Genomic DNA, 25,525 nt, shown 5'->3' on the forward strand with positions numbered 1-25,525 from the left:
CATTGTTTCATTCAGTGTAATACTATATATTCATATTTAAACAGTATTACAAGGGAAATATTTTGTGTGGATGGATGGATAGATAGATAGATAGATAGATAATTCTCAGTGCAAAATGAATGACCAAGTATTATTATTTTATCAACTACAATTGGTTAATAGCATAGTAAAAGCATCCTGACTGGTTGTTAATTAAATCACCCAGTGTTTTAATATGTGCTGCAAAGAGCCACAGGAGACACATTAAAGAGCCACTTGCGACTTGCTAGCCTCAGTCTGAGTATCACTGATCTAGATGCAGAGTATGATGCATCAGTAGCAGCCAACAGGTAGGTCCTTCCTGTTAGTTGATCCTCTGCAATCTATTATTTTAACTCCTCCCTGTAATTGGACAGGATCTTATCCCAGAAGTCTGATACTCTGTGTCAATTAAAATAGTCATATCTAGAACTTGGTAGTTAGGTATTCAAAGTTGTAAATAGCAGATGAATAGCTCTTCCTAATGAAAAGATCCAGCTGCTTTGGCTCCTTGGCCTTAGGAGTAGATTTGAATGTCTTTTGTCTTGTTCTCGCCTGAGCTGCCATGACAACCAAGGAACCTGGTGCTGGATGGAAATAAAAATATTCAAAACCCACAGAGGGAATGTGGTGTCTCCTGTCTATCATTTTTGTAGTTGGAGGTATGGAGGCTGGAGTTTGCTATAATTGAGACAGTTCCAGAAGGCCCTCATTGACTGGCATAGCAAGTTTTTCAGAAAGAGAAGAATGTAAGATGTCCAGCAATTTGTGGGCTTTTTCCTAGACTCTGTTGGGATCTCCAAGACCTCCATCATTTTGCAAAGGAGATCCTGAAATGCCCTATAGTCATCAGGTGATGTAGAGGGTGGCACTTCTTCATCAGGTGACAAAGATGATTTGTGAGCAGTTATGATTTCAGCAGGTTGGTGCTGGAGTTGCTCTTCCTCAGAAATTTGTGCTGGTGAAATCTCTGTAGCAGGAACGTGAAACGGTTGTTGATGATGATCTCTAGATAACTCTTGTGGAGAAGGTGATCTTGCTCTTGATACAGCAGAGAAGTTATGCCTTGTAGCATGATGAACACACCACAATGCCTGTTAAGGCCAGGAATGAAGTCCATATGGTTACAGAGTGACTGACCAAGGAAGGGGATACTAGACAGTGGGTCTTCCTGGAACACCCTTAGATTACTATGAGCCCTAACTCTGGAGTCTACTGGAAAAATATGAATCATGGAGGGGTGCCCTAGGAGAATAAGGAAGTGAGCCATGCGCACTGATATCTGAGACAGATAACTAATAAGAATCTTCCTCTTGTAAAGGACGAGTAGCCCTCATTCAGGTCTAAAGTTTAGACTCAGGGAGCTTTTTAGTCAGCACCAAAGACATCCCAGTACTAATGCCTGTGGTACTGGCTCCATCAGTGTTACAAATTAAGACAGTAAAGTATATTCGGGAAGGGCTGAAATAGCCAAATCCACCAGTACTGTAATTCTTGATACCAATGACATCAAAACCAAGATAAAAGTCAGTATGGTCAGTACCAGAGTCAGCGGTTCTGATATAGGCAGTACCAAGAATGTCAGCATCAAGGTCAAACTGCTGGCCACCATAGAGTCATAGAAGATTACGGTGGGAAGAGACCTCAGGTGGTCATCTAGTCCAACCCCCTGCTCAAAGCAGGACCAACCCCAACTAAATCATCCTAGCCAAGGCTTTGTCAAGCTGGGCCTTAAAAACCTTGAAGGATGGAGATTCCACTACCTCCCATAGTAACCCATTCCAGTGCTTCACCACCCTCCTATTGAAATAGTTTTTCATAATATCCAACCTAGACCTCCCCCACTGCAACTTGAGACCATTGCTCCTTGTTCTGTCATCTGCCACCACTGAGAACAGCCTAACTTCAGCACGGGAAGCCCCTGATGCGGTACCTTAGTCACCATATACAAGTCTGAGATAACAATGGGTATCAGTGATCTGACCCTTGAGTCCTCGCAGCTACGAGAGCAATCTTGACTCAGCCTTGAGCTGCTCTTTTTAAAAACTGCAGTAAGAGGAGACATCTCTCTCTCTTTCTTTTAGAAGTACATTTAATAGGGGGTCCTCTTTTGTGCTTCTTAGATAAGTGGTGCAGGGATCTGCCCCTTTCATATTGGGAGGAGGCAAAAACAGCAGGTTGCAGGAGAACACCACAGGGATAGCTACAGTGCAGCTGGCAATATAATGTCTAGCTGCTAAAAATAGCAGTGTAGCTCCAGCATTGGCTAGCCATCCAAGTACATGCCTAGGATATTGGACACTATTGTACTCAGGCAGCTAGCCCATGCTGTCACCCGCACTACCACTCTACACTGCTTTTTTTAGTATGCTAACTTGATCAAAGTTAGTGTGAGTATGTCTACCCGAGCTGGAAATTACACCCCCATCTGTAGTGTAGGGCACTTTTTGCTGGGGACTGCTCCAACTTCTGTGTATCTTGTCTCTCTGGGTCTGAGACAGGTCTCATAGGGTACATCTGCACTGCAAAAAACAGTGGCAGCAAGTCTCGGAGCCCAGGTCAACTGATTGAGTATCTCAGGTCTCATGCTTCAGGGCTAAAAATAGCAGTGTAGATGTGCCCAGGCTCTGTGACCCTCCCCAAGTCTCAGTGCCTGGGCTCCTGGAAGGAATGTCTACATTGCTATCCTGTACTATCCTATAATGAAACTATGTACAGCACAAACAAACAGGGATTGCAATTGCAAATGACAGGGACACAGCTAAATTGACTCCATCTCACAGCCACAGAAGGAATTGAGAATCGGTTGGTTATCGTGCCCTGTTTATGCCCTTTGGTGGGTGGGCTTGAGGGCATGAAGGGTGAGGGTGCAGCCCAATGGGCACTACTGGCCAAAACATTGCAATCTCAAGTGCATGGGGCACATATATACAATCACTTGAAAAAGAACAAGGTTTGAAGGAACAACTATCAAATGAGACCCTGAACTACTTGTGCACCGAGTCTTACTCAACACCATGTACCTTTTTGAATCTGTATGTTTATCTGAAAATGATACTCATCTGAAAATAAAACTCATTGTATACTAATTGGGCCGGGGCGGGAGAGCACACGTAAAGCTGTGTTTCTAATCATAGTTATGTACCTATCTATAAATAATCCTTCTAAATATAGTTTTAAAAATAATAAATTGCTGATGATAGCAAATGTTATTAATATTCATTAATTGTGGACAAAATCCTGCAGTTTTTATTCAGTCCTTGCTTGGGCAAATTCTTAGTCATTTCACAGGAATTTTGCTTGAGTGAGGACCTCAGGATTTTTCAGATAGCAATGGTTGTTTACTGCTTCCTTCTCCACTTGCTGACAGATTGCCTGATATTTCATTCCTGATGCTCTCCTCACCTTACTGTGGCCTCTACTTTGTATTGTGTACTACCAGGTGGGGGGGTTGCGGGGGTGTATACATTTAATATGGTTTCTTTAGTGGGAGCTCTGTTTTTTAAGCTGTAAATATAAAGAAAGGGCTATGGAACTAACTACCAGAAAAGATAAAAATGACCTTTAACCTCACTGCATTGAGAACTAAATGCAAAACTCCTCTTCAGCTTAGCTTTGCCTCAGTTAGTTCTTTAACTAGTGTACATGCACACACACACGCACACAAAACCCAACTATAAATTAATCAAGTTATTTCTCTGTAGATGATAAGGAAGAAAGAGAGAGAAACTGTTATAATCTCTATCCTTAAATACTTGGGAGGCATTCACATACCAGTACTTCAGTGATGATGGCTAGTTTAGATAAACTGAAAAGCCTTTATAAACCTTTCCACAGAATGGTTTTATTGCTCTTTCCAACTTTGTTGCCTTGCTTTTCTGATATCCTCATCCTGAAAAATGATTTGTCTGAATGTATCTGTAATGTTTCATAAATATAGTAAAGAGAGGGGTAATATTATCGAATCATGTCAACTTGATATGTAATTTTCTAAGAGTACATATCCTTCAGTGCTTTTAAAAAGTTCTGCAGGCAAGGCTTTAATATTCTGCTGAATTTAAAAGTAATATGGTAACAATCTTCCGGAATTTTTTTTCTTTAATCAAAACTCAAACAGCAGCAGGAAAAATTCCATAAAAGCTACATTTATGAGCTATCTTAATTTATTTTAGAAAGTCTTAATTTTGAGAGTCAACATTTGCTGCGTATCCATGCTACTTAGACAACAATTATTTGTTTTCCCCCTGGGACCTGTTAGTCCTACAATTTACTAGGCTTTCTAACTCTTACTTCAGATTATTTTTGAATTCCCCTGGGAGCCACTTTTGTGGAAGATTCCATTTGATTTCACAAGGCCTAAAGGGGAAAAAAACTTGGCATTGACCACAAATCTCACACATTAGGAACAATTTGTAAACCACGAACAGAGGCAGCCAGAGTCCATCCCCAGAACAGGCTGCTCCTGTTAGTGCCATTGTCTGAAAAGGATTGGTTTGCCATTTCCCAGATGACCTGCCTATGTGTAGAGAGATGTGAAAAGTTAGAGACAAAAATGGTTTCTACAGAGTGAGGGGGGAGCTTTCTTGTACAGAAAGGAAGGAAATACCTCTGTGGGATTTTATTTTTTCCCTCTTCATCCAAAAAATACAAAGAGGGCCTCTGTCTTTAATGCGAATGTCGGCTTTAAATCTTTTAGGTTTGGATTAACTCTGCAAAAGAAAAAAAAATCTGACAGGCTTTCAAATATGACGCAGAAAAACTCTTTTTCTCAATTCGTGTTGTTCATTTGTAAAGCTAAAGGCTGGATGGACTGAATAGTAGGCGCCAGTTGTTGCTTCATTCATAGTTAGCATTACAATGGTCAGAATTAACATCCTAAGACCTACATTATCACTTTTGCTGTTTCACTAGGAAACATTTAATAGAGTGGCTAAAGCAAGTATAGTGCTTTGCTGTTACCCTAAACTAAAAATATTATTAAAATTAATGATATAAAATGATTCAGATCAAATCAAATTGTGTTTTTTCTCTGCCATTTTTTGTTTAGGAAACTGTTGGTCTATATAACTGTTACTTAAACTTAAAGAGCTTTTACAAAATATAGTTTTGATAGGCATTTCCTATTAGTATTGATTTTAAGGAGTTAGCGTGTCACCAAGCATGTCAAGGGTCATGTTTTGGTTATAATATCAAGTGACTTTTATGTGAATACATTTTTCTCTGTTTTGTTACACATATCTAAAAAGATCTTTTTGGCTGAAGTTGTGAATTGTAGTTATTTTAATCCTAGCATTATTATTCAGAGTTTATAAATTTGTTTATAGTAATTATTCTGGCTAAAAAATAAAGTGCTTCAGAGCATCCTCAGTCACCTGTAATAGCTACTATACATATAAAACGGATATAGATAAAAAAAGGTACATTTGCAGCTTGGCTAAAATTTTAAGTTTTCCAAAGAATACATGTATCTACATGCATTCTGAAAGTAAATAGGGCTATATTCGCTACCTACATTATAATAAGACTTTGTGAAAATGACTTTCTCTTTCTAGACCGTAAGTAATGTACCAAGTACAGATCTGAAACAAACTTTAATTTATGTGTGCTTAAAAAAAAAGTAGTATTTAAGCTACTTATTCAAAATGTCTGCATTTTTCCCCTAAATGGGGTATTGCTAATATTAGTAACATTTTGCAGTTTGTTTATTATTTCAATTAGGTGCTGCAAATTTAACCTTTAGAAGCAATTAGACTTCAAGAAATGAAATCAAATAATTCAAATGCTGTTATGTAGCAATGTTACTCTTAATCTCTGTGAAATCTAATTGCATTACAAAGGCATTTTTAATATACTAATTACAAACAACTGACAATTTATTAATCGTAGATCATTTTCTTTGCAATCATATCTCTGATGTAGATGCTTGGCATGTGTTACAAAGGCAAATTAAGAATATTTTAATGCCTTTTATACTAATTTTGCTTAGAGAGTATTACTTATTTTGTCTTTGGTTGTAACAGGTGTGCAGAAACAAGTTAATTAACATGGACGGGAGAAATTCTGGTTTCCCTTCTGACAGTAAAAAAAAAGACTAAATTATACACATAACTAAAAGCCAAAAAGTGTGTTGGTAGTAAAGTATTTTATTTTTGCAGTAATGTGCTTTATTTTAAAAACAGCTTTTGTTTAGATGTTTTCTTAAAGGATTACAGGAAAGCACGCAAAGTATACATAATTTCTCATTATTTTTGCAGTTCTGAATTATAAACAAAATATTTAAACAGTAGTCAGTTTAGTAGTAGTAGTAATGGGTGCTACTGAGAGATGTATGACAAGATAATTGTAAGGACAAATATCTTTTTTGGTATCCATTATATTAGGGTTGACAGCAAATAGGAGTGCTATTAGAACATGTTCTCAAAGATTTAGCAGTATTTTAAATTGCTATATCTTATTTTAATAATATTCTTTATTAGTATTAGAAATGGGTGTTAGGGGTTTTTTGTTTGTTTGTTTTTTATTTTTAAAGAACTGAACAGTTTGAACTTTCCATCACGCTTTTAACATGAGTCGCACTTACTTACATATTAAGTGTTTGAGGGACTTTTACCCGGGCCCAATAATTTTTATATTACATTAGAGAGCCCAGCAAAGTTTGGTTGAATTTGATTTTGATACTTTGAGCAAAGAAAATGCTGAGATGTCTAAATGTTTTGCTATTTTTTATAACAGTAACATTTTTTGTGATTTATCTATCCAGGCAGTTATGTTGTTCAGCTCTGGAGTCTTTTGGATGGGTCTGTTATGTATTCCTGTGACAGCTTTGCTTTTTGACGTCGTATACAAAGTGTAAGTATAGAACTGTTAAAATTTAGAAGGAAAATTATTGTCAGGTTTTAATTTTTCTAAGTATTGGCCAGTTTGTTTAAGAAAATATAAAGAGCTTCATTGATTCTTTCAAATTATGACTCGCTTTGTTTGTAGTTTACAAATCTTGCCACAATGTACCACTACTTTATTTCTTTTTAAATAATTTTGTTAATCAGAACTTTTAATTGATAACTTCTGTTGTTTGTGCTTAGCATAACAGCTGACAAAGTATATTATTTAGAACTGAGGCGTCTTTAAAATTTCTCCTTTCAAAATTTAAGTTGAAATCACTTGGAAAAAATGAATTTATTAATTTCTGTTTTAGAGTCTTGAAAAAGACATATATTATGGTTTCAACAAGAGTAAATCAGAAAGCATTTCATATTGCAGAATCAAGAGAGCTACTTTTAAGACACTGGTAGATGAAGTTCAGGAGTTGGAAGCAAAATCTCAAGATCCAGGGGCAGTTGTGCATGGCAAGAGGTACTGTAAAATACCTGTAGATTGATCTTTTTAAAATAATTTCTTGCTGTTGAATGTTCATAGTCACATTATACAAACTATCAAGAAACTAAGGCTCTGATCTTGCAGTAAGATGCAAGCGGACATACACTTGCATCCACATGGATGGGGTTCTCTGCAGGTACAAAAATCCATCTGTATGCATCTTTTTTAAGGTTCAGGGCCTAAGGAATTATTTATAAAAGGTTTTCAACTGAGTTTGTTCATTTTTGGCTGAACCAAGTTCTGCCAAATTTGGCTAGTCATTGTGGATTAAACCAAATACTAACAGAACCTGGTTTTAAAATCTCCTTTTGCTGCTTTGGCAGTGTTCACAATTGAGACAAAACAAGTTAGAACTTGGTTCATTAACAGCTACATTTATAAACTTTGCCTAAGGATGACTGTTAAACTCAGTCAAAAGCCTTTCAGATTAAGGGCCTAAAGGAAAATAGCAAAATCTCTGCACAGTTTGCTGACATTAAAGAAAACAAATTGACTTAGGTATGTAACACCAATCTAAAGAACCTCTGTCTTACTTCATACCCTGATATTTCTATGATTCTATGATTCTAAATCAAGTAAAGGAAAATGCATTAGACAAACCTAAAACAGATAAGAAATAAATCAAACTTAAAAGCAGCAAAGAATCCTGTGGCACCTTATAGACTAACAGACGTTTTGCAGCATGAGCTTTCGTGGGTTTGCTTGCATCCGACGAAGTGGGTATTCACCCACGAAAGCTCATGCTGCAAAACGTCTGTTAGTCTATAAGGTGCCACAGGATTCTTTGCTGCTTTTACAGATCCAGACTAACACGGCTACCCCTCTGATACTTGAAATCAAACTTAAATCTCCACAAAGTGCATTCCCCTGACTACTTGCACTCTTCCCAGTGCCAGGCGTGTATGGTTGAAAAGGAAGAAGGAATATTATTTCAGGAGACTTGAAGAAATAAAAGCTTATTCAAAAGTTAGAGAAGAATGGCAAAGAATTATACTGAAGAAGAGACAGAAAAGAACAGACAAGAATATTTTGCTGCAGTAGCAGAAAGAATGATGAAAGGAATACCTTTGCAAAGGGTCTGGGAGAGAGTAAATCAGTGTGCTTTTTTTGCTGCTGCATCTTGCAGCACTGTTTCTGTCTCTACTGTGTTCCCAGACTGCTGATTTCAGTTCAGTTGTCTGGGAAACAGACACCTCTCCATCACACTGAATCTCCTTCCAGGTCCCCAGTGCTTGTTATAGCTCAGGTGAACCTCACTGTGCTTCCAGAGACTAGCAATAATTTTGTTCTATGTGCACATGTGGTTTATATCAACTAGTGTTTTGCTGGGAAGAGTCTCATTCCTTCTCTCCTGTCAACCATATCGTCCTCAAAGTACATCTCTTGTGTCCAAAAGTATTTTCTTCTTCAGCTTCTGTTATTAGGGTAATGTTTTTACAAACAGATACATTTCCTTTTATCACTGAAGATGATCATAAATCCATAAGAGTGCTCTGGAACCATCTCACAATCTAGTTCATCTGTGATCTTGCATTAATCTTAAGAAAACCTCCAGAAAAGACTTCAGAAAATTGTTTCACTTGCTGCAAAGACATCATCATTGGCCCCATTCATCCTCCATACAAGTTGTTTAGTTCTTTGGTTTAATGATTTCTTGTTTTAATTTGGTTCTTTAATCCTGGCTGATCTTTGTCTTAATATTAGGGCTGTCAAGCAATTAAAAAAATTAATCACAATTAATCGTGCTATTAATAATAGAATACCATTTGTTTAAATATTTTGGATGTTTTTTACATTTTCAAATATATTGATTTCAGTTATAATACAAAGGGTACAGTGCTCACTTTATATTTATTTTTTATTACAAATATTTGCACTGTAAAAAACAAAAGAAATAGTACTTTTCAGTTCACCTAATACAAGTACTGTAGTGCAATCTCTTTATCATGACAGTTGAACTTACAAATGTAGAATTATGTACAAAAAAAAACTTCATTAAAAAAATAAAACAATGTAAAACTTTAGAGCCTACAAGTCCACTCAGTTCTACTTCAGCCAATCGCTCAGACAAACAAGTTTGGTTACAATTTGCAGGAGATAATGCTGCCCGCTTGTTTACAATGTCACAAAGCAGAGCAGACGGACGCATGTTCATTTTTATCATCTGAGTCAGATGCCACCAGCAGAAGGTTGATTTGCTTTTTGGTGGTTTGGATTCTGTAGGTTTGGATCAGAGTGTTGCTCTTTTAAGACTTCTGAAAGCATGCACCATACCTTGTCCCTCTCAGATTTTGGAAGGCACTTCAGAGTCTTAAATCTTGGGTCAAGTGCTGTAGCTATCTTTAGAAATTTCACATTGGTATCTTCTTTGCATTTTGTCAGATGCAGTGAAAGTGTTCTTAAAATAAACAATATTTGCTGGGTCATCATCTGAGACTGCTATAACATGAAATATATGGCAGAATGTGGGTAAAACAGAGCAGGAGACATACAATTCTCCCCCAAAGAGTTCAGTCACAAATTTAATTAATGCATTATTTTTTTAACAAGTGTCATCAGCATGGAAGCATGTCCTCTGACCGAAGTATGAAGAGGCATATGAATCTTTAGCGCATCTGGCACGTAAATATCTTGTGACGCCAGCTACAACAATGCCATGAGAACACCTGTTCTCACTTTCAGGTGACATTTTTATTAAGAAGTGGGCAGCATTATCTACCATAAATGTAAACAAACTTGTTTCTCTTAGCAATTGGCTGAACAAGAAGTAGGACTGAGTGGACTTGTAGGCGCTAAAGTTTTACATTCGCATCATAGGACTGGAAGGGACTTCGAGAGATCATCTAGTCCAGTCCCCTGCACTCATGGCAGGACTGAGTATTATCTAGACCATTCCTGACAGGTGTTTGTCTAATCTGCCCTTAAAAAATCTCCAACGATGGAGATTCCACTACCTCCTTGGGCAATTTATTCCAGTGCTTAACCATGCTCACAGTTAGGATGTTTTTCCTAATGTCCAGTCTAAACCTCTCTTGGTGCAATTTAAGCCCATTGCTTCTTGTCTTAGAAGAGTGCAAGTAGTTAGTGTCTCAGAGGTTAAGAAGAACAATTCTTCTCCTTCCTCCTAGTAACAACTTTTTATGTACTTGGTTTTTATGTTTTGTTTTTGAGTGAAGTTATATAACAAAAAAAACCTATATTTGTAAGTTGCACTTTCATGATAAAGAGATTGCACTACAGTACTTGTGTATGAGGTGAATTGAAAAATACTGTTTCTTTTGTTTATCATTTTTACAGTGCAAATATTAGTAATAAAAATAATATAAAGTGAGCAATGTACACTTTGTATTCTGTGTTGTAATTGAAATTGATATATTTGAAAATATGGAAAAAATCCAAAAATATTTAATAAATTTCAATTAGTATTCTATTGTTTAATAGTGCAATTATTCACAATTAATGTTTTTATCATGGTTAATTTTTTGAGTTAATTGTGTGAGTTAACTGCAAATAATCGACAACCCTAATTAATATCTACTCACATTACATGGCGAAAATATCATTCGCTGTAGAAGAAACTCTATTTGAGAAAATGAAAGTCAGGAGTCTCTGATCTGGTGGTAGTTTCATTGACAATTTATACTGGACCATTGTAATAACCAACAGTAAAGCTCCTGTGTTATAGCAGCCTATATGCACCAGACATCTGTGCAGAGCAAGTGGTTAAATAGTAAGAACTCGTTAATATCAACAGACTGGAAATGAAAATCCTCATATTTCACTGAATCTGGTTCTAGTCTGTTCAGAAAATACTGTAATGATTGCAATCAAGGGACAAAAAATGCTGCCCTCCTTAGGTATGCATTACCCATACTAAAATGGGCTAAAAAGAATCTTGGAGCTGTCAGAGTAATTGTCATATCCAGGTAATTCAATATTAATTGCCTCAGCCATTCCAGAGGGAATGTAGCCTCAATCAACAAATATTTCACCAGATTTGAAGGATGTGGAGAACTCCAATAATAAATGTGTTCGCCTTGAGCCACAACTGCAAAATGGTTCTATCCCACAAGGAGATATCAGGATCCACTAACAATAGAGATTGATACATGTTATGTTCCTTGCAACCTTCTCTGTAATTTCCCTTCTTTTCCTTGCATTCCCATGGTCACGTGAAAAGTGCAGAGGAGAAGTGAAACCAACTCTGATACCCCAGTCTTGGTTGCAGAGAAGGGAAGATTACTTATGTATGATTCTGCTTCTCTGCAGATAACCTCTTACATGATTCTTATTCTTGGGTTTTATATGTCCAGGCTTGCCACTCATTTCAAAGGAGGCTTGAGACCCCAAGAGTTCTAATCCTATGATGACTACTTAATTATAATTCTGATGCTTTAAAAATAGCATCTCATAGGATTTTTACTCTTGGGGTATAACATATGGCACAAGACTGACCAGTTATTTCTGGCACATTTCTTGTATATTCTTCAGCATTTTGTTCTGGCATTCTCTCATTTTTTCTAGCAGTGCTTTAGCATACCTTTGGCGTCTTAGTGCTTTACTTTAGTGCAATAGAAAAATGTGTTTGGTCACATGAAATTCTACATTAATTTTCACTGTGGGGGAATATGAAGCATTGCCTGGTCAGGAGAGAACTGTAAAGACGAGGAGGAGATAACTGACAAATTAATTTCCTCTTGTCTGCAAAGAAACATAACAGAAACTAAAAATATCACAAATACAAATAGTTCAGGATTTGACCCTCTGTTTGAATTTCTGTCATTAATTTTAAGTAGACGTTAACTATTTAAATTCCAAAAATGTTAATTATTTCACTGCTATTTGTTGATGTAGAAACCAACTACCACATTTGTCCAGTACAGATTGTAATACTTTTCTTGCCCAGACATTGCATGTATTTGAATAAATATTTCATAGGAATAAGACTGCAAAGTTATAGAAATGGTACTTTTTTCTGTTGAACATTCTTTTGAATACTCTGATAAGATCTTTGTAAAAATGAGGATTAAAATGACATTTAGAATGGCATTATCTAAAATGTTTTATTTTTTGAGTGATCTTCATTGCATTTTACATTTTAATATTGTATGTTGTAAAAGAAAGGTCTATAAGAATGGAATAAATAATCTCTAGAGCTGTTCCTCATATTTTCAGTCACGTCCTCACCTTCTCTATTTTGATTTGAATGCACCTAATGAAAATCTTCAAAGAAGCTGCAAAAATTTCTCACCACTTCTTACTGCCAGTGCTTATATAAAACAAAAAAGTTATTTATTTTTAAAAATAATGTTTGAATTGTACATATCATGTACTTTAAAAGGTGGTCATATCGTGAAAATTAATTCTAAAAATGACTTTCTAGAAATTTCATATTTTTTCTTCTCAGTGATTTCAATATCAGATTTCTTAGGTTTGAAGTCAAGAGATATTTTTAATTATGATCAGTGCAAACTCAATATGAGTGTTCTTATTAAATCTTACATCCCTCCCAGTAATAAAGATTCTGCAATCTGAATTTTTCTGCCCAACTTCCAAATAAGATTTTATCTTGTACTTCAGTAAGCGATACACCTAACAGTAGTACAAATTCATTTTTATCAGCAAAGTAAGAAAATAGATTGAGCAAGAAGGTGCCCATTATTACACAGTAACTTTTCTAACTGAAAGAGAACTTGAATGTTTTAACATCACTGATCAGAGAAGCCTGTAGGAGCCTATAGTATGTGACTGCCTCAGTAAAACAGGTAGTTTGCACAGCAGGCGGCTTGATTTTGTTATCAGATCCATTGTAACTGATATGCCAAGAAGCCTCTTGTGCCTAAAACTGAAATGACTAAAAGTAAGAGGATAAGTGTTTTAAAAGTAAACCATTATTTCAGACCTTCATTGCCAAAAAACATTTCCCAACCTCACACCCAACTCTTAAAATGTGTACTATTTCAGTATTAACATCACTTACAAAAAAATATTTTTAAATTAGTAAAAAATTTTATTGGCATTGAATTGGGTGTATGTGAACAGTTACATGACTAGTTACCTTGACTTGTGCAAGTGTATTGAAATACTTGTATGTCACAAGTGCCTCTTCTTAATATAGTCATATTATCTTTTTATGTAAGCCACTTTTAAATATTCTTAAACTAGAAATGTAATAGGAATATATAAAGCAATAAGCATTTTAGATGGTTGCAAATTTTAATCTGTTCTTGCTCATCTTAATTTACATGGAATAAGATGCATTTAATTACTAGTTTATTTAAATCTTTAAACCATACGAGATAGAAGTTATTTAAGAATACACACACTTCATGTATTTGAATGGCGCTGATGTTCAGCCTGTGCCTCCTAGTGCACCTAATTAGCACAAATGTTGAGGTACTGCCACCTAGCATTGCTTTTGTATCACACCTCACATTATATTACATTTGGCTCTGATAGATGTAGTTTATTTTCAGAACTCATTTTGAATGCCAAAAAGATAGTTACAAGTAAAGAGCATTATTCTACAATACCTATTCAGGTAAATAGGAGTGCAGAACTGGGTCCCTATGTACACCACTACCTCGATATAACGCCACCCAATATAACACAAATTTGGATATAATGCGGTAAAGCAGTGCTCCGGGGGGTGGGCAGGGCTGCACACTCCTGTGGATCAAAGCAAGTTCAATATAACATGGTTTCACCTATAACGCGGTAAGATTTTTTGGCTCCCAAGGACAGCGTTATATTGAGGTAGAGGTGTATTTGAAAATACAGTATGGGGTGAAAGTTTAGTACATTTCTTCTCTAAGATGTCTGTCTGTCTTCAATTACATTTTCAGTTCAGATATTGAGCCCTATATAGTTGAGTTTTTATTATACACAAACTACCAATAAGAAATTGTTCCATAACTAGTATTCAAATATGAAATTAAAGTGTGCACATTTAGGGCCCAGTTCTCAAGAGCTTACATATGCAAAAGTACCCATCTGATGGCTTATTCCAGGCCACAAGCAGGAGATAGTCATGCTTGTTCTGTAGGCACCATTCTAGTGACCGGGGTTAGAGCGTTGGATAGAATGTGGCACTCTGGATCTCATTAGAGTAGAGGTTGCCAGAACAAAAGGGAGCCTATCAGGAGAGGTATAGTTTGTCTTTAGTGTGGGCTCTGAATATACCTAGATGTCCCTTACCGCCAGCCCCTCAGAGGCTCTTAACATTGTTGAATACCTACATTGGGAACAGAAATTTGCTTAATAGAGGGATCTTCAGTCCTGCAGACAAAGGTATAACAAGATCCTATGGCCAGAAGTTGAAGGTAGGCAAACTCAGACTAGAAATAAAGCACACATTTTTAATAGTGATTAACCATTTAATGGTAATTAACCATTGGAACAACTTGCCAAAGGTTGTGGTGGATGCTCATCACAGAAAATGTTGTATCTAAAAGATGTGCTCTAGTTAAATCACAACTGTTGGACTTGAATCAGAATTTAATTCAGGGAAATCTTATGGCCTCTATGGTCAAAGTAGATGATCACCATGGTCCCTTCTGGCCTTAAAAATCAATTAAAACACTTCACAGTACATCCTAACTTAGCTTACTAGGGTTCCCAAGATTGCCATGAACACTGTTATAACTGAAACAGTTTCTTCACAGCTCTAAGGCTTCTGCAGGCAGCATGAATTCAAAATGTTCCATTCTGAATTTTATCTGGGCACCCTAGGTCATGTTGATAAAGTAGCTCACACACAGAAGACAAAACATTCAGCACTGTGGTGTCTGACACTGAGGCCCAGTTAAGGGCATAGTCCCTGTGGTTTGCCTGAAAAGCCTGTGTAATACCATTCCCAGTCCTCATCTACATTCCTTCCCAATTCCTGCAGTAAATCTTCTTAAAATTATCAGAAAGTATATTTCTCATGTTTTCGCAAGCTCTCTGTGCTATGGCCAGTCCACCTATTTTCTAGTCACTAAATTAGGGTCTTATCCATGGGAAACTATAAGAATTTGGAAAGAAAGATACATTGTAAGGAGACAGCCTGTTTGGTTCCTGAAAACATCAAACCCTGTAACGTTTGACCAGTGCCTGTGTATCCGATTGGTTAAAATTGCCATTCATTCCCCACCATTACTTTTTTCTACTTGTGCTTAGGTGAAGAGCTGTCTGGATCATATTCCAGTATATTTTGCAGTAGCAGCACAAATAGTAAAGAGGTGCTACTCTAAGTTGCAGAGTTTTAGGAGGGAGAAGAATGGACAGTATATAACTGGATGACACATACAAGCCCTGCTTTAAACTCCCAGCAATCTGTATGTTACCAGAAATCTGCATGTATACCTACAATTTAGTTCTAGCTTAATTTTCAACCTGCCTGGGTGTGCACATAAATCTTTGAAAATCCTTTGTGAACAAAAGACCATGCACCTACTAGTTGCATTGTAAACGCATGGAAATATCTGCGAAAATGTGTCCCTTACTATTTACTTAGCATCTCTGAAAACAACTTAGTAAAGTGCAGTACTCATTTGTAGCAAGGCAATCAGACACCTCCAGTAACAAAAATAGTGTTGATTTTTCTTATTTAGGTATGCTGTGCAGCTTTAAAATGTTAATCACTATCATTTAATTGTAATTATCATGTACTTCAGATTATCAAATATGTTTGAAGTCTATAAAACAATAGTAAACAGGGCAGATTGTTTATATTTGTCAAAATGGATTGGAACTTTATATCAATATACTTGTAAAATGTTTTCTTTTAAAAAAAAAAACTACTTTACCAAAACAAGTCATGTACGTTACCATCAGGCCACTAACCTTTTTAAAATTGATATCTAGTCCAGACTCAAATAGTGGATCAATAGTGGATATCTAGTCCCGGTCTCTAAAAATAGTGGATCATCTATCCGTGGCACCTGTTTCCCAGGGACAGATCGTGAACAATTAAAAAAATTCTTGGCAACTTTGTTTTGGAGATAATTATTAAGGGCTGGATTATGTAAATTGTACATACCTGTATTAAGGAGCAGTGATGAGCTGCACCCTTTAAAAGCAAGCACCATGAGGAATAATGTGCCAGAGAAGCAGAATGCCCTCTAAGAGTTTCCAGAGCTCACCAGAAGTGCACACACTGCAACTTCCTTCACGGAGGCAGCATACTCCAACACACACATGGCTGGCTGACACATTCAGATGGCCTTAGTGCCATCTCCTCCCTGCACTTTCCATCCCTTTTCGGTCACAGTAGCAGGGCAGGTAGGGAGTAATCCTTACACTTCTTAGTATGTAGGGGCTGCAATTTTGCCTGGCCTTTATGCAGGTTATGCTGGGTTGGGGAAGTCTCTATCCCCTTCTCTTACACTACGCACCAAAAGGGCCAGGCAGAATCTGGCACTTCAATATTTCAGTAGTTTTGTTAGTTTATTTATTTGTATTAGGGTTACTCCTAGAGTCCCCAATATGCTAGTCAGTGTATAAACACATAACCACAAACCAGTCTCTCCCCAGGAAATTTACAAACATAAACCCAGTATTTGAAATATTTTAGTTTGCCATGGTTTTAATCATATGTCTAATAATAATTAGGTCAGGTACAACCTAAATAGAAGATTGATCACTAATTTTTTCCTACCTTATAATGGGCAGTTTTTAAGTTTGCCAGCCCTTGTTTAATGTCCCATGGGCAAACTATACATTATCATTCATAAATTGACATATTTCACAAATTTCCACTTTCTTTCTAGCTTAACTGAAAGAGCTCAACTACTGAAGAATGTCTTTAAGAAGAGTCCTGTGAACTTGTACCGCTCTGAATCTCTGCAGCAGAACTTGCTTCGTAAGTGTTCAGTGTTTAAAAAGAATAACATGCAGTTTCAAAATATAGACACAAAACAATACTTTACTAAAATTGTTTGTCATAAAATGCACCATCTTGATTTCTGCTACAATGGACTATTAAAAACACTTTTTACAAGATATCTACCTAAAACAAATACACACAAAATTATGCCTAATATACTGATATATTTTAAGAAAGGACAAATCTCTGTTTGGTGTTAAAACACTAAGTTTGAATTACAAACAGCTTTTATTACTAAGTCTGATAATGTAAACTTTGGACCGTCATCCTGAAATTGTTTTGATTTTGATTTCCCAAAGAGGAAGGGCACCTATTGAAAATAAATATATGAAAATAAATAAATATATATATAATGGTTTTTGTCAGATCTGACAAAAACAATGTATGTGATTGCATTTGTAATATAATATATATTTGTACTAGCACGTGGGATAAATCTCATGTCTGAAATATTGGTATAGAGTGATATGGCTTGTTCAGGAAGGACAGGCAAGGTGAAAAGGGAGAAGGTGTTGCATTATACATCAAGAATATATACACATGTTCTGAAGTCCTGAAGGAGGTGGGAGGCAGACCAGATGATAGTCTCTGGCTAAAAATGAAAGGGGTTACATCATTGTAGGTGTGTACTGTAGACCACCAAATCAGGACGAGGAGGTGGATAAAGCATTTCTAGAACAAATAACAGAAATATCCAAAGCACAAGACCTGGTAGTACTGGACGACTTTAACTACCCAGATAATTGTTGGGAAAGTAATATCTCAAAACACAAAATTCGCAGTAATTTCTTGGAATGTTTGGGGACAACTTTTTGTTCCAGAAAGTGGAGGAACTAACCTGGGGGACAGCCATTCTGACCAGCAGGGAGGAATTGGTAGTGAATCTGAACGTGGAAGGCAATTTGGGTGAAAGTGATCATGAAATGATAGATTTCATGATTTCTAAGAAAAGGAAGGAGTGAGAGCTGAAGAATAAGGACAATGGACTTCAAAAAAGCAGACTTTATCAAACTCAGAGAACTAGTAGGTAAGGTTCCATTGGAAGAAAATCTAAGGGAAAAAGATGTTCAAGAGAGCAGACTGTTTCTCAAGGTGGCAGTATTAAAGGCACAACTGCAGAGTATCCCGATACAAATGAAAAATAGGAAGAATAGTAAGAGGCTAATATGCCTCCATCTGAGCTCTTTAATGACCTGAAAATCAAAAAGGAATCCTACAAAAAGTGGAAACATGGACAAATTGCTAAGGACAAGTACAAAAGAACAGCACAAGCATGTCAGAAGAAAATCAGAAAGGCTAAGGCACAAAATGAGTTACACCTAGCAATGGACATAAAAGGCAATAAGAAAAGGTTATTTAAGTACATTAGGAACAAGAGAAAGACAAAGGAAAGCAAAGGTCTACTACTTAGTGGAAAAGGAGAAGTAATAACTGATGACCTCAAGAACGCTGAGGTGTTTGAAGCAAAGTCTTCACTAAAAAGGTTAATGGTGACCAGATACTCAACATAATTTATATTAACAACAAGGCGTAAGGAATGGAAGCCAAAATAGGGAAAGAACAGGTTACAGAATATTTAAATACATTAGATGCATCCAAGTCATCAGGGCCTGATGAAATTCATCCTAGAGTACTACAGGAAGTAGTGGAAACAATCTCAGAACCATCAGCAATTATCTTTGAGAACTCCTGGAGGACAGGTGAGGTCCCAAAGGACTAGAGAAGGGAAAATATAGAACAAAGACAACCTGGGGATTATAGACCAGTCTATACCTACATTTGATACCTGGAAAGATACTGGACAAATTATTAAACAGTTTATAAGCTGTTCTCAAGAACCAGATCATGCCAGACCAACCTAATTTCCTTCTTTGAAAGGGTTACTGGCCTAGTGGATGGGGAGAAACAGTAGATGTGATTATATCTTGATTTTAGTAAGGCTTTTTTCACTGTCCCACATGACATTCTCATAAGCAAGCTGGGGAAATGTGGTCTAGATTAAATTACTATCAGGTGGGTGTACAACTGGTTAAAAGACCATACTCAAAGAATAGTTATCAATGGTTTGCTATCAAACTGGGAGAGTGTATCTAGTGGAGTCCTGCAGGGGTCAGTTCTGGGTCTGGAACTATTCAGTATTTTCGTTAATTACTTGAATAATGGAGTGGACAGTATGCTTTTAAAATTTGCAGAAGACACCAAACTGGGAGGGGTTGCAAGCACTCTGGAAAATTGAATTAGAATTCAAAATGACCTTGACAAATTGTCAAATTGGTCTAAATTTCAGCAAGATGAAATTCAATAAAGACAAGTGCAATATATTACAGTTAGGAAGGACAAATCAAGTGCACAGCTACAAAATGGGGAATAACTGGCTAGGTGGTGGTACTGCTGAAAAGGATCTGAAAAGTACAGTGGATCACAAATTGAATATGACGCAAAAATGTGATGCAGCTGTGAAAAAGGCTAATATCATTCTGGAGTGTATTAACAGGAGTGTTGTGTGTAAGACACGGGAGATAATTGTCCCACTCTACTTGGCACTGGTGAGGCCTCAGCTGGAGTACTGTTTCCAGTTCTGTGTGCCACATTTTAGGAAAGATATGGACAAATTGGAGAGTCTAAAGGAGAGCAACAAAAATGATGATAGGTTTAGAAAACCAGACCTATGAGGAGAGGTTAAAAAAAACTGGGCATGTTCAGTCTTGAGAAAAGAAGACTGGGCGAACCTGATGATAGCATTCAAATATGTTCAGGGCTGTTATAAAGAGGAGAGTGATCAATTCTTTTCCATCTCCACTGAAGGCAGGACAAGAAGTAATGGGCTTTATCTGCAGCAAGGGAGATTTAGGTTAGATGTTAGGAAACTTTCTAACTGTAAGTGTGGTTAAGATCTGGAATAGGCTTTGAAGGAAGGTTGTGCAATCCCCATCATTGAAGGTTTTAAAAAACAGGTTGGACAAACATCTGTCAGAGATGGTCTAGGCTTACTTGGTCCTGCCACTACGCAGAGGGCTAGACTTGATGACTCCTCAAGGTCCATTCCAGCCGTACGTTTCTATGATTCTGTGATATATAATCACCTTTAATTGAATCTATTGCCTTTTGATGAGATCATATTCATTCCTTGGATACTGTACAGAATTATTTCTGTTGTGCTTTCTGTCTCCCAGTATTATGAAAGGATTTGAGTTCTTCTCTCTCCCAGCCCTCTCTGAAGATAGGTTTATTGGTATTTGACCAGTCTATACCTAACTTTGATACCTGGATAGATACTAGAACAAATTATTAAACATTTTGTAAGCTGTTGTCAAGAACCAGATCATGCCAAACCAACCTAATTTCCTTCTTTGACAGGGTTACTGTCCTAGTGGATGGTGGGGGGGAAACAGTAGATGTGATATATCTTGATTTGGTTTCATTGAAGTTTGAAGTCTTCCAATTCTATAGAATATCTGAAACAGTAATGAGGGTTTAACTATTTTCTGTTTTGTATCTGCAGATGGCTATGCGTTCTCTCAAGATGAAAATGGAATAGTTTCCCAATCTGAAGTAATAAGAGCTTATGATACCACAAAACAAAGACCTGATGAATGGTGAAGGAATACAGCTTGCAACAGAGAGCCTTTAGAATTACTTAAGTAAGACAAACTACTAGATCTTTGCTAGGGTCTGCTAGCAGGATCCAGTCACAAAGATTACAGGAAGATCCATGATGATCTTGTTTCATAAAGTTTGGATTAGTGTATTCAATAGACATAAGCACTGTGCAACTCTACTGTAACACACCATCTCTTTACATTTTTCACAAGTATTTGCTTTGTCTTCGTAAACAGGGGTTGAAAATTACCTTGTGTTTTGCCAGATCACTTATTTACGAGGCTGAATCAGTATTGTTCATATATCATATTACTTGGAGCGTCATTAATGGTCAGATTACCACTATACATAAATTATTAACATTTGTGCAAGTTCATAAGTGGCTATACATTTAAAGTACAGTTGATAACAAGCCTTTGATTTCAACAAGTGCTGACTAGCCAACATTTTAATGGTGTTAACTCACCTTATTAAGCAAGATTTCAAACCAAGGTGTTTGTGTCAAACTAGCCTAAAAAATATGTTTGCCAAAGAAGTTCCATAATTGCAGTTCTCAAGAATCTCCAGTAGTCATTTGCAGAGAAATTTAAAAGGAAATTAATTTAAAGTCCTGATGTCAGAAATGCATGCTTGATTCTCCATACTTGATAAAAATACAGCATAATGAGCCTAATTGGAGTTGCCTTTATGGTACTTGCTTTCAGATCTGTGAAACTTTGCATCTTCGGTCTGATACAAGCTTTTTATTTTTTATTGTTTAATACGGCTGCCACTTTTTAGTATGGTGCTCTTATTTCCAAGTTTTGTTCAAATTACAAACAAAATGAAAATTGCTGTCTTACCTTTCTTCACCATAATTTTAGCCATTTTTGCAATGCTTGTGCTTTATATGCACACCTGGTCACAATTTGATCAGAAAAGTTTGTCCTAATTCATAAAGACAGATTAGCTATTTATGGGCTTTTATTCTAAAGTTATCTAGAACATGACTTGTTAAAGCAATGTATGCCTTTTAGCTCTGTGTGGTGTGTACTCTTCCATTTGCACCAGAGTCACCTCCTACTATGCACTCAAATATACTGAAGTAGTTCTTTACAGCTTATTTGTCACTAGCAAACCTCCATACTTTCAGCTTTTAACAAAAATGGAGGGAAAATGCACAAAAGAAAACAAAATTTTCCACAATTTGCTCAACTCAGCAGTGTAAAAGTTACACTTCTCACCAAGAGTACACTGTAATTAGAAATTTTAAAAAATTAATTACATTTGGTCTGTCTCCGCCCAATATTAAATGATGGCCTAACTTCAGATGTTACGTTTATTTGTGACAATGGCACAATCAGAGTCCAATTTAACTTTTTTTTAAAGTTTGTCTGTTTTAATACTGACCTAAAGTCCACTATAATAATTTAATTTTAATTTTATTTTATATGGAGAAAATGCTTCTTAATTTTTAAATTTTTCAGACTGGTAGGCTAAGTAAAATAGATACAGTTTTTCTTTGAACGTCAGTTGTCTGAGAATGGAACAGAAATTTTCCCATTCTCCTTTCAGGTTATTAAGAACTTCATTCTTATCACTTTTTGTCCTCAAAATCATCCAATCTAGATTGTAAATAACAAGCAGTATATCTCTTCAGCTGTTCCATATCCTACCAATAATTTCTTGACTATTCATATACTTATTAAGATTAAAACTTTGTCCCCTGGCCTTTCAGCACTATGCAGGCTCCACATCTCACTTCACTACACTACACAACTTCCTGACCTCTCATTTTGAGAAAATATACAAATCCCATCATACTTCAAAGCCCCAGCAAGGAAGACACCATATGAAAGTACATACTTAGGAGGACAAATTGATGGAACGGCCCTCCACATTTCATATGTATGTTATGCATTCTCTTCCTCTCCCTTTCCCTGAGTGATCTTTAAACACAAGAGAACACAGAAGAAACAGGGACAAAGAAAACGTATTCCACTAGAAACAGCACTGTTAGTCAGTCATGCAGAGAAGAGCTGCCTTCAGAAAAGCCATTTCAGGCATAGATAAATAGATGGATCAATATGGGAGGGCCATATCACTTGACCTAAGGCAAGAAAAAAAATTGGGGGCATGCCTCTTTCTTAAAATATGGATCCCTATTTTTGACATCCATCAGAGAATGACTGATTTCAACAAATTTCTTAAATGACATTCCTCAGTGACTTAACTAATATAAAACAATTCAGTCCCTGCCTCTTTTTAAAAGTAAATGCATTTTTAAAAATCCTTTTCAGTTGTAAAAGGCATAAATATTGATTTGGCAAAAATTATGCAAAGCAAAGAAATGTAGTGCAAACCATTGTATTGTGATGAAATTTACAAGCAGCTTCACTTATCCTGGGTTTACCTTGCTATAAAATAAAGCATGCTATATTTACAAGAATTCAGACAATTAAGATGCCCAGCTACCTACAGCTGGTGACACAAATGACACACAATTTAGTCCCATTCCACTTTTCTTTATTGTTAAGAAGATAGAGAGCTATTAGCACATCTTGTTGAGACCCTGGGCTCATATTGGAATTCTGGCTGGTGATGTTGCATTATGTTATATGTTGCTCTATTTCCAAAGCAGGTGTAAGTTCATCACCATGTGTGTCATCCTTGTGTGATTTTACACATTTTAATTTTAAGTAGTGCCCCACAAAATGTATTTTGAGTTTGAGTTTGTATATGTACATTTATTCCCTAATTGTAAGTCTGTTTTGGATATATTTTTACACATACTAGATGTTGCTTATTGTCTTATGGTAATCAATTGTGAGATAATAGTCCTGCTTAGAAAGTTAGTAAAAAAATGCTTTTTTACTGCTTATACACTTCCACTTCAAAATATAAGATCACCTCAGCAAAATGTGCCTGTGTAAAACAGATTTAAAAAAAAATCAGTTCAGGTATACAATACACAGTTTATTTGCACAGTGTTAAAGTGCACAGAAAGATAGTATATTATTTATTTAGTATACCATGTGTTTGTTTATTTGAGCCATTGGTTATACAGGTATTTATTTTAATGAAAAAATAGTTTAGTCAAGTTACAATAGCTAATAATAATGCATTTATTCTGATCACTTAAACCTTTAGTTTTGTGTGAATAAAGTCCAATATGGAATTCACATGGTAATTTGCAGTCTGCCTTATGTGCACTGCATGACAATTACAAACTATCATTAAAAAATGTTTCTTCAATTAAGCCAAAACAGTGCCAGTCAGAAATCAATTGATCTTGTGTGCATATTGTTATTTTAATTACTTATAAGAATGCAATAGTTATTCAAAGGTTAATTAATTGTTAAGAAATTTTATTAAGCTTAATCATCATTTGTATTTGGACTTTCTTTTGCCATTTCCTGATTTTAGGCTTATATGTGGAAAGCAGCCTCAATAGATTTATAATAAATCATCTTTCTATTTGTGTAAAAATGACAGAGAAAATATTTTGAGACAGTAACAGATAGCTAAAGTTTCCTATAAACCCCATAAAAATCCACAATATCACAAAAAAATATTTTACAAAATGTCACAAGGATCTCCCTTTGTTGCCTTAACCTTGAATTAGAATGTACATTAAATTGAAGGAAGGGAAAATAGTGTTTTCCTATTTTTTTATCTTGATTTATACTGTATAAAAGCAGCTGCAATTTTGATGAGTTAATCATCCTGTCTGCATGAATTAATATTTTAAAGTTTTCTGAGCTAATACATGGTTGTTGCAGTTGTCATTTTTCTGCCTTCATTTATAGAGTCACAACATAATGTATCCAGAAGTTAATGATCTGGAAGTTAATTAAGTGGTCAGTTCAACTTTGTTAGTACTGGGTATATTCTTTCCTAGCAAAACTCAACAAATGTTGTCCGATACATCTTCATTAAACAAGGAATATTTTAGCATTCCAAAAACTTGTCCTGATCCTGCAAACCCTTTCTCCCATTGGCTTCAGTAGTTATATGAATAAAGACTACTTGTGTGAGTAAGAATTTGCAAGATTGGGCCCTTTGTTTTTTATGTATTTTGAATTAAACATAAGTTTTTTCATACATACAACAATTAGTAATTGCAAAGCTGTGATCAGAACATGTAAAGCTAAAATCATGTTTTAGTGTTTCTTTATTCTAGACTAGAAGCCATAGATGCATTAATACTGTTTTTCTCGTTTGACTTGATTTTTCATTAAGTATTTCAGTGTTTCAAAAGTATAAACTGCTGTGAAAGGCAGCTACTATGTCAAAGCAAAGTTTGCATTCAAGGTAGGGTAGGACTTTCCAGCTCCACTGAACCATTACTGCTGAAACTGTTGTGGAAATTGTGAAGCTGCATGAATGGAGAGTTTTTGACTCAGTGTTTATGGTAGTTTTTCTCAGGTTTAGTTTTAACTGGACATTAAATGCCCTGTGTGTTTTATTAAATTTTAGTAACGCTTTCAGTTCTATGCAGTGTTACATGTCATTGGCATTTTGTGAATGTGCATGTTTTGAACTGCAAATTTTTAATGTTTTGTCTTTTAATTGTTATTAAAAATTGAATAAACTTTGCCATTAAATACAAATAACTTTGAAGGCTTTGATTGCAAGCGCTACAAGTTAAGTTCAAAGCAAAACTTTTTCACATTTCATTAT

General features: G+C 36.0%; 1 protein-coding gene across 1 annotated transcript in view; it reads left to right on the plus strand.

The window, feature by feature from the left end:
* ATP8A1 (ATPase phospholipid transporting 8A1) overlaps positions 1–25,451 on the plus strand; it is a 227,265-nt gene extending 201,814 nt beyond the window's left edge. Inside the window, exons 33-36 of the mRNA XM_045018807.1 lie at positions 6,779–6,867; positions 7,279–7,371; positions 17,148–17,239; positions 20,766–25,451. Coding sequence (XP_044874742.1) covers positions 6,779–6,867; positions 7,279–7,371; positions 17,148–17,239; positions 20,766–20,863 — 372 coding nt within the window. The 3' untranslated portion in view covers positions 20,864–25,451. The remainder of the gene's footprint in view (positions 1–6,778; positions 6,868–7,278; positions 7,372–17,147; positions 17,240–20,765) is intronic.
* Positions 25,452–25,525: the final 74 nt, after the last annotated feature.

The sequence above is a fragment of the Mauremys mutica genome, chromosome 5, assembly GCF_020497125.1.
Source record: "Mauremys mutica isolate MM-2020 ecotype Southern chromosome 5, ASM2049712v1, whole genome shotgun sequence".
Taxonomy (NCBI): Eukaryota; Metazoa; Chordata; order Testudines; family Geoemydidae; genus Mauremys; species Mauremys mutica.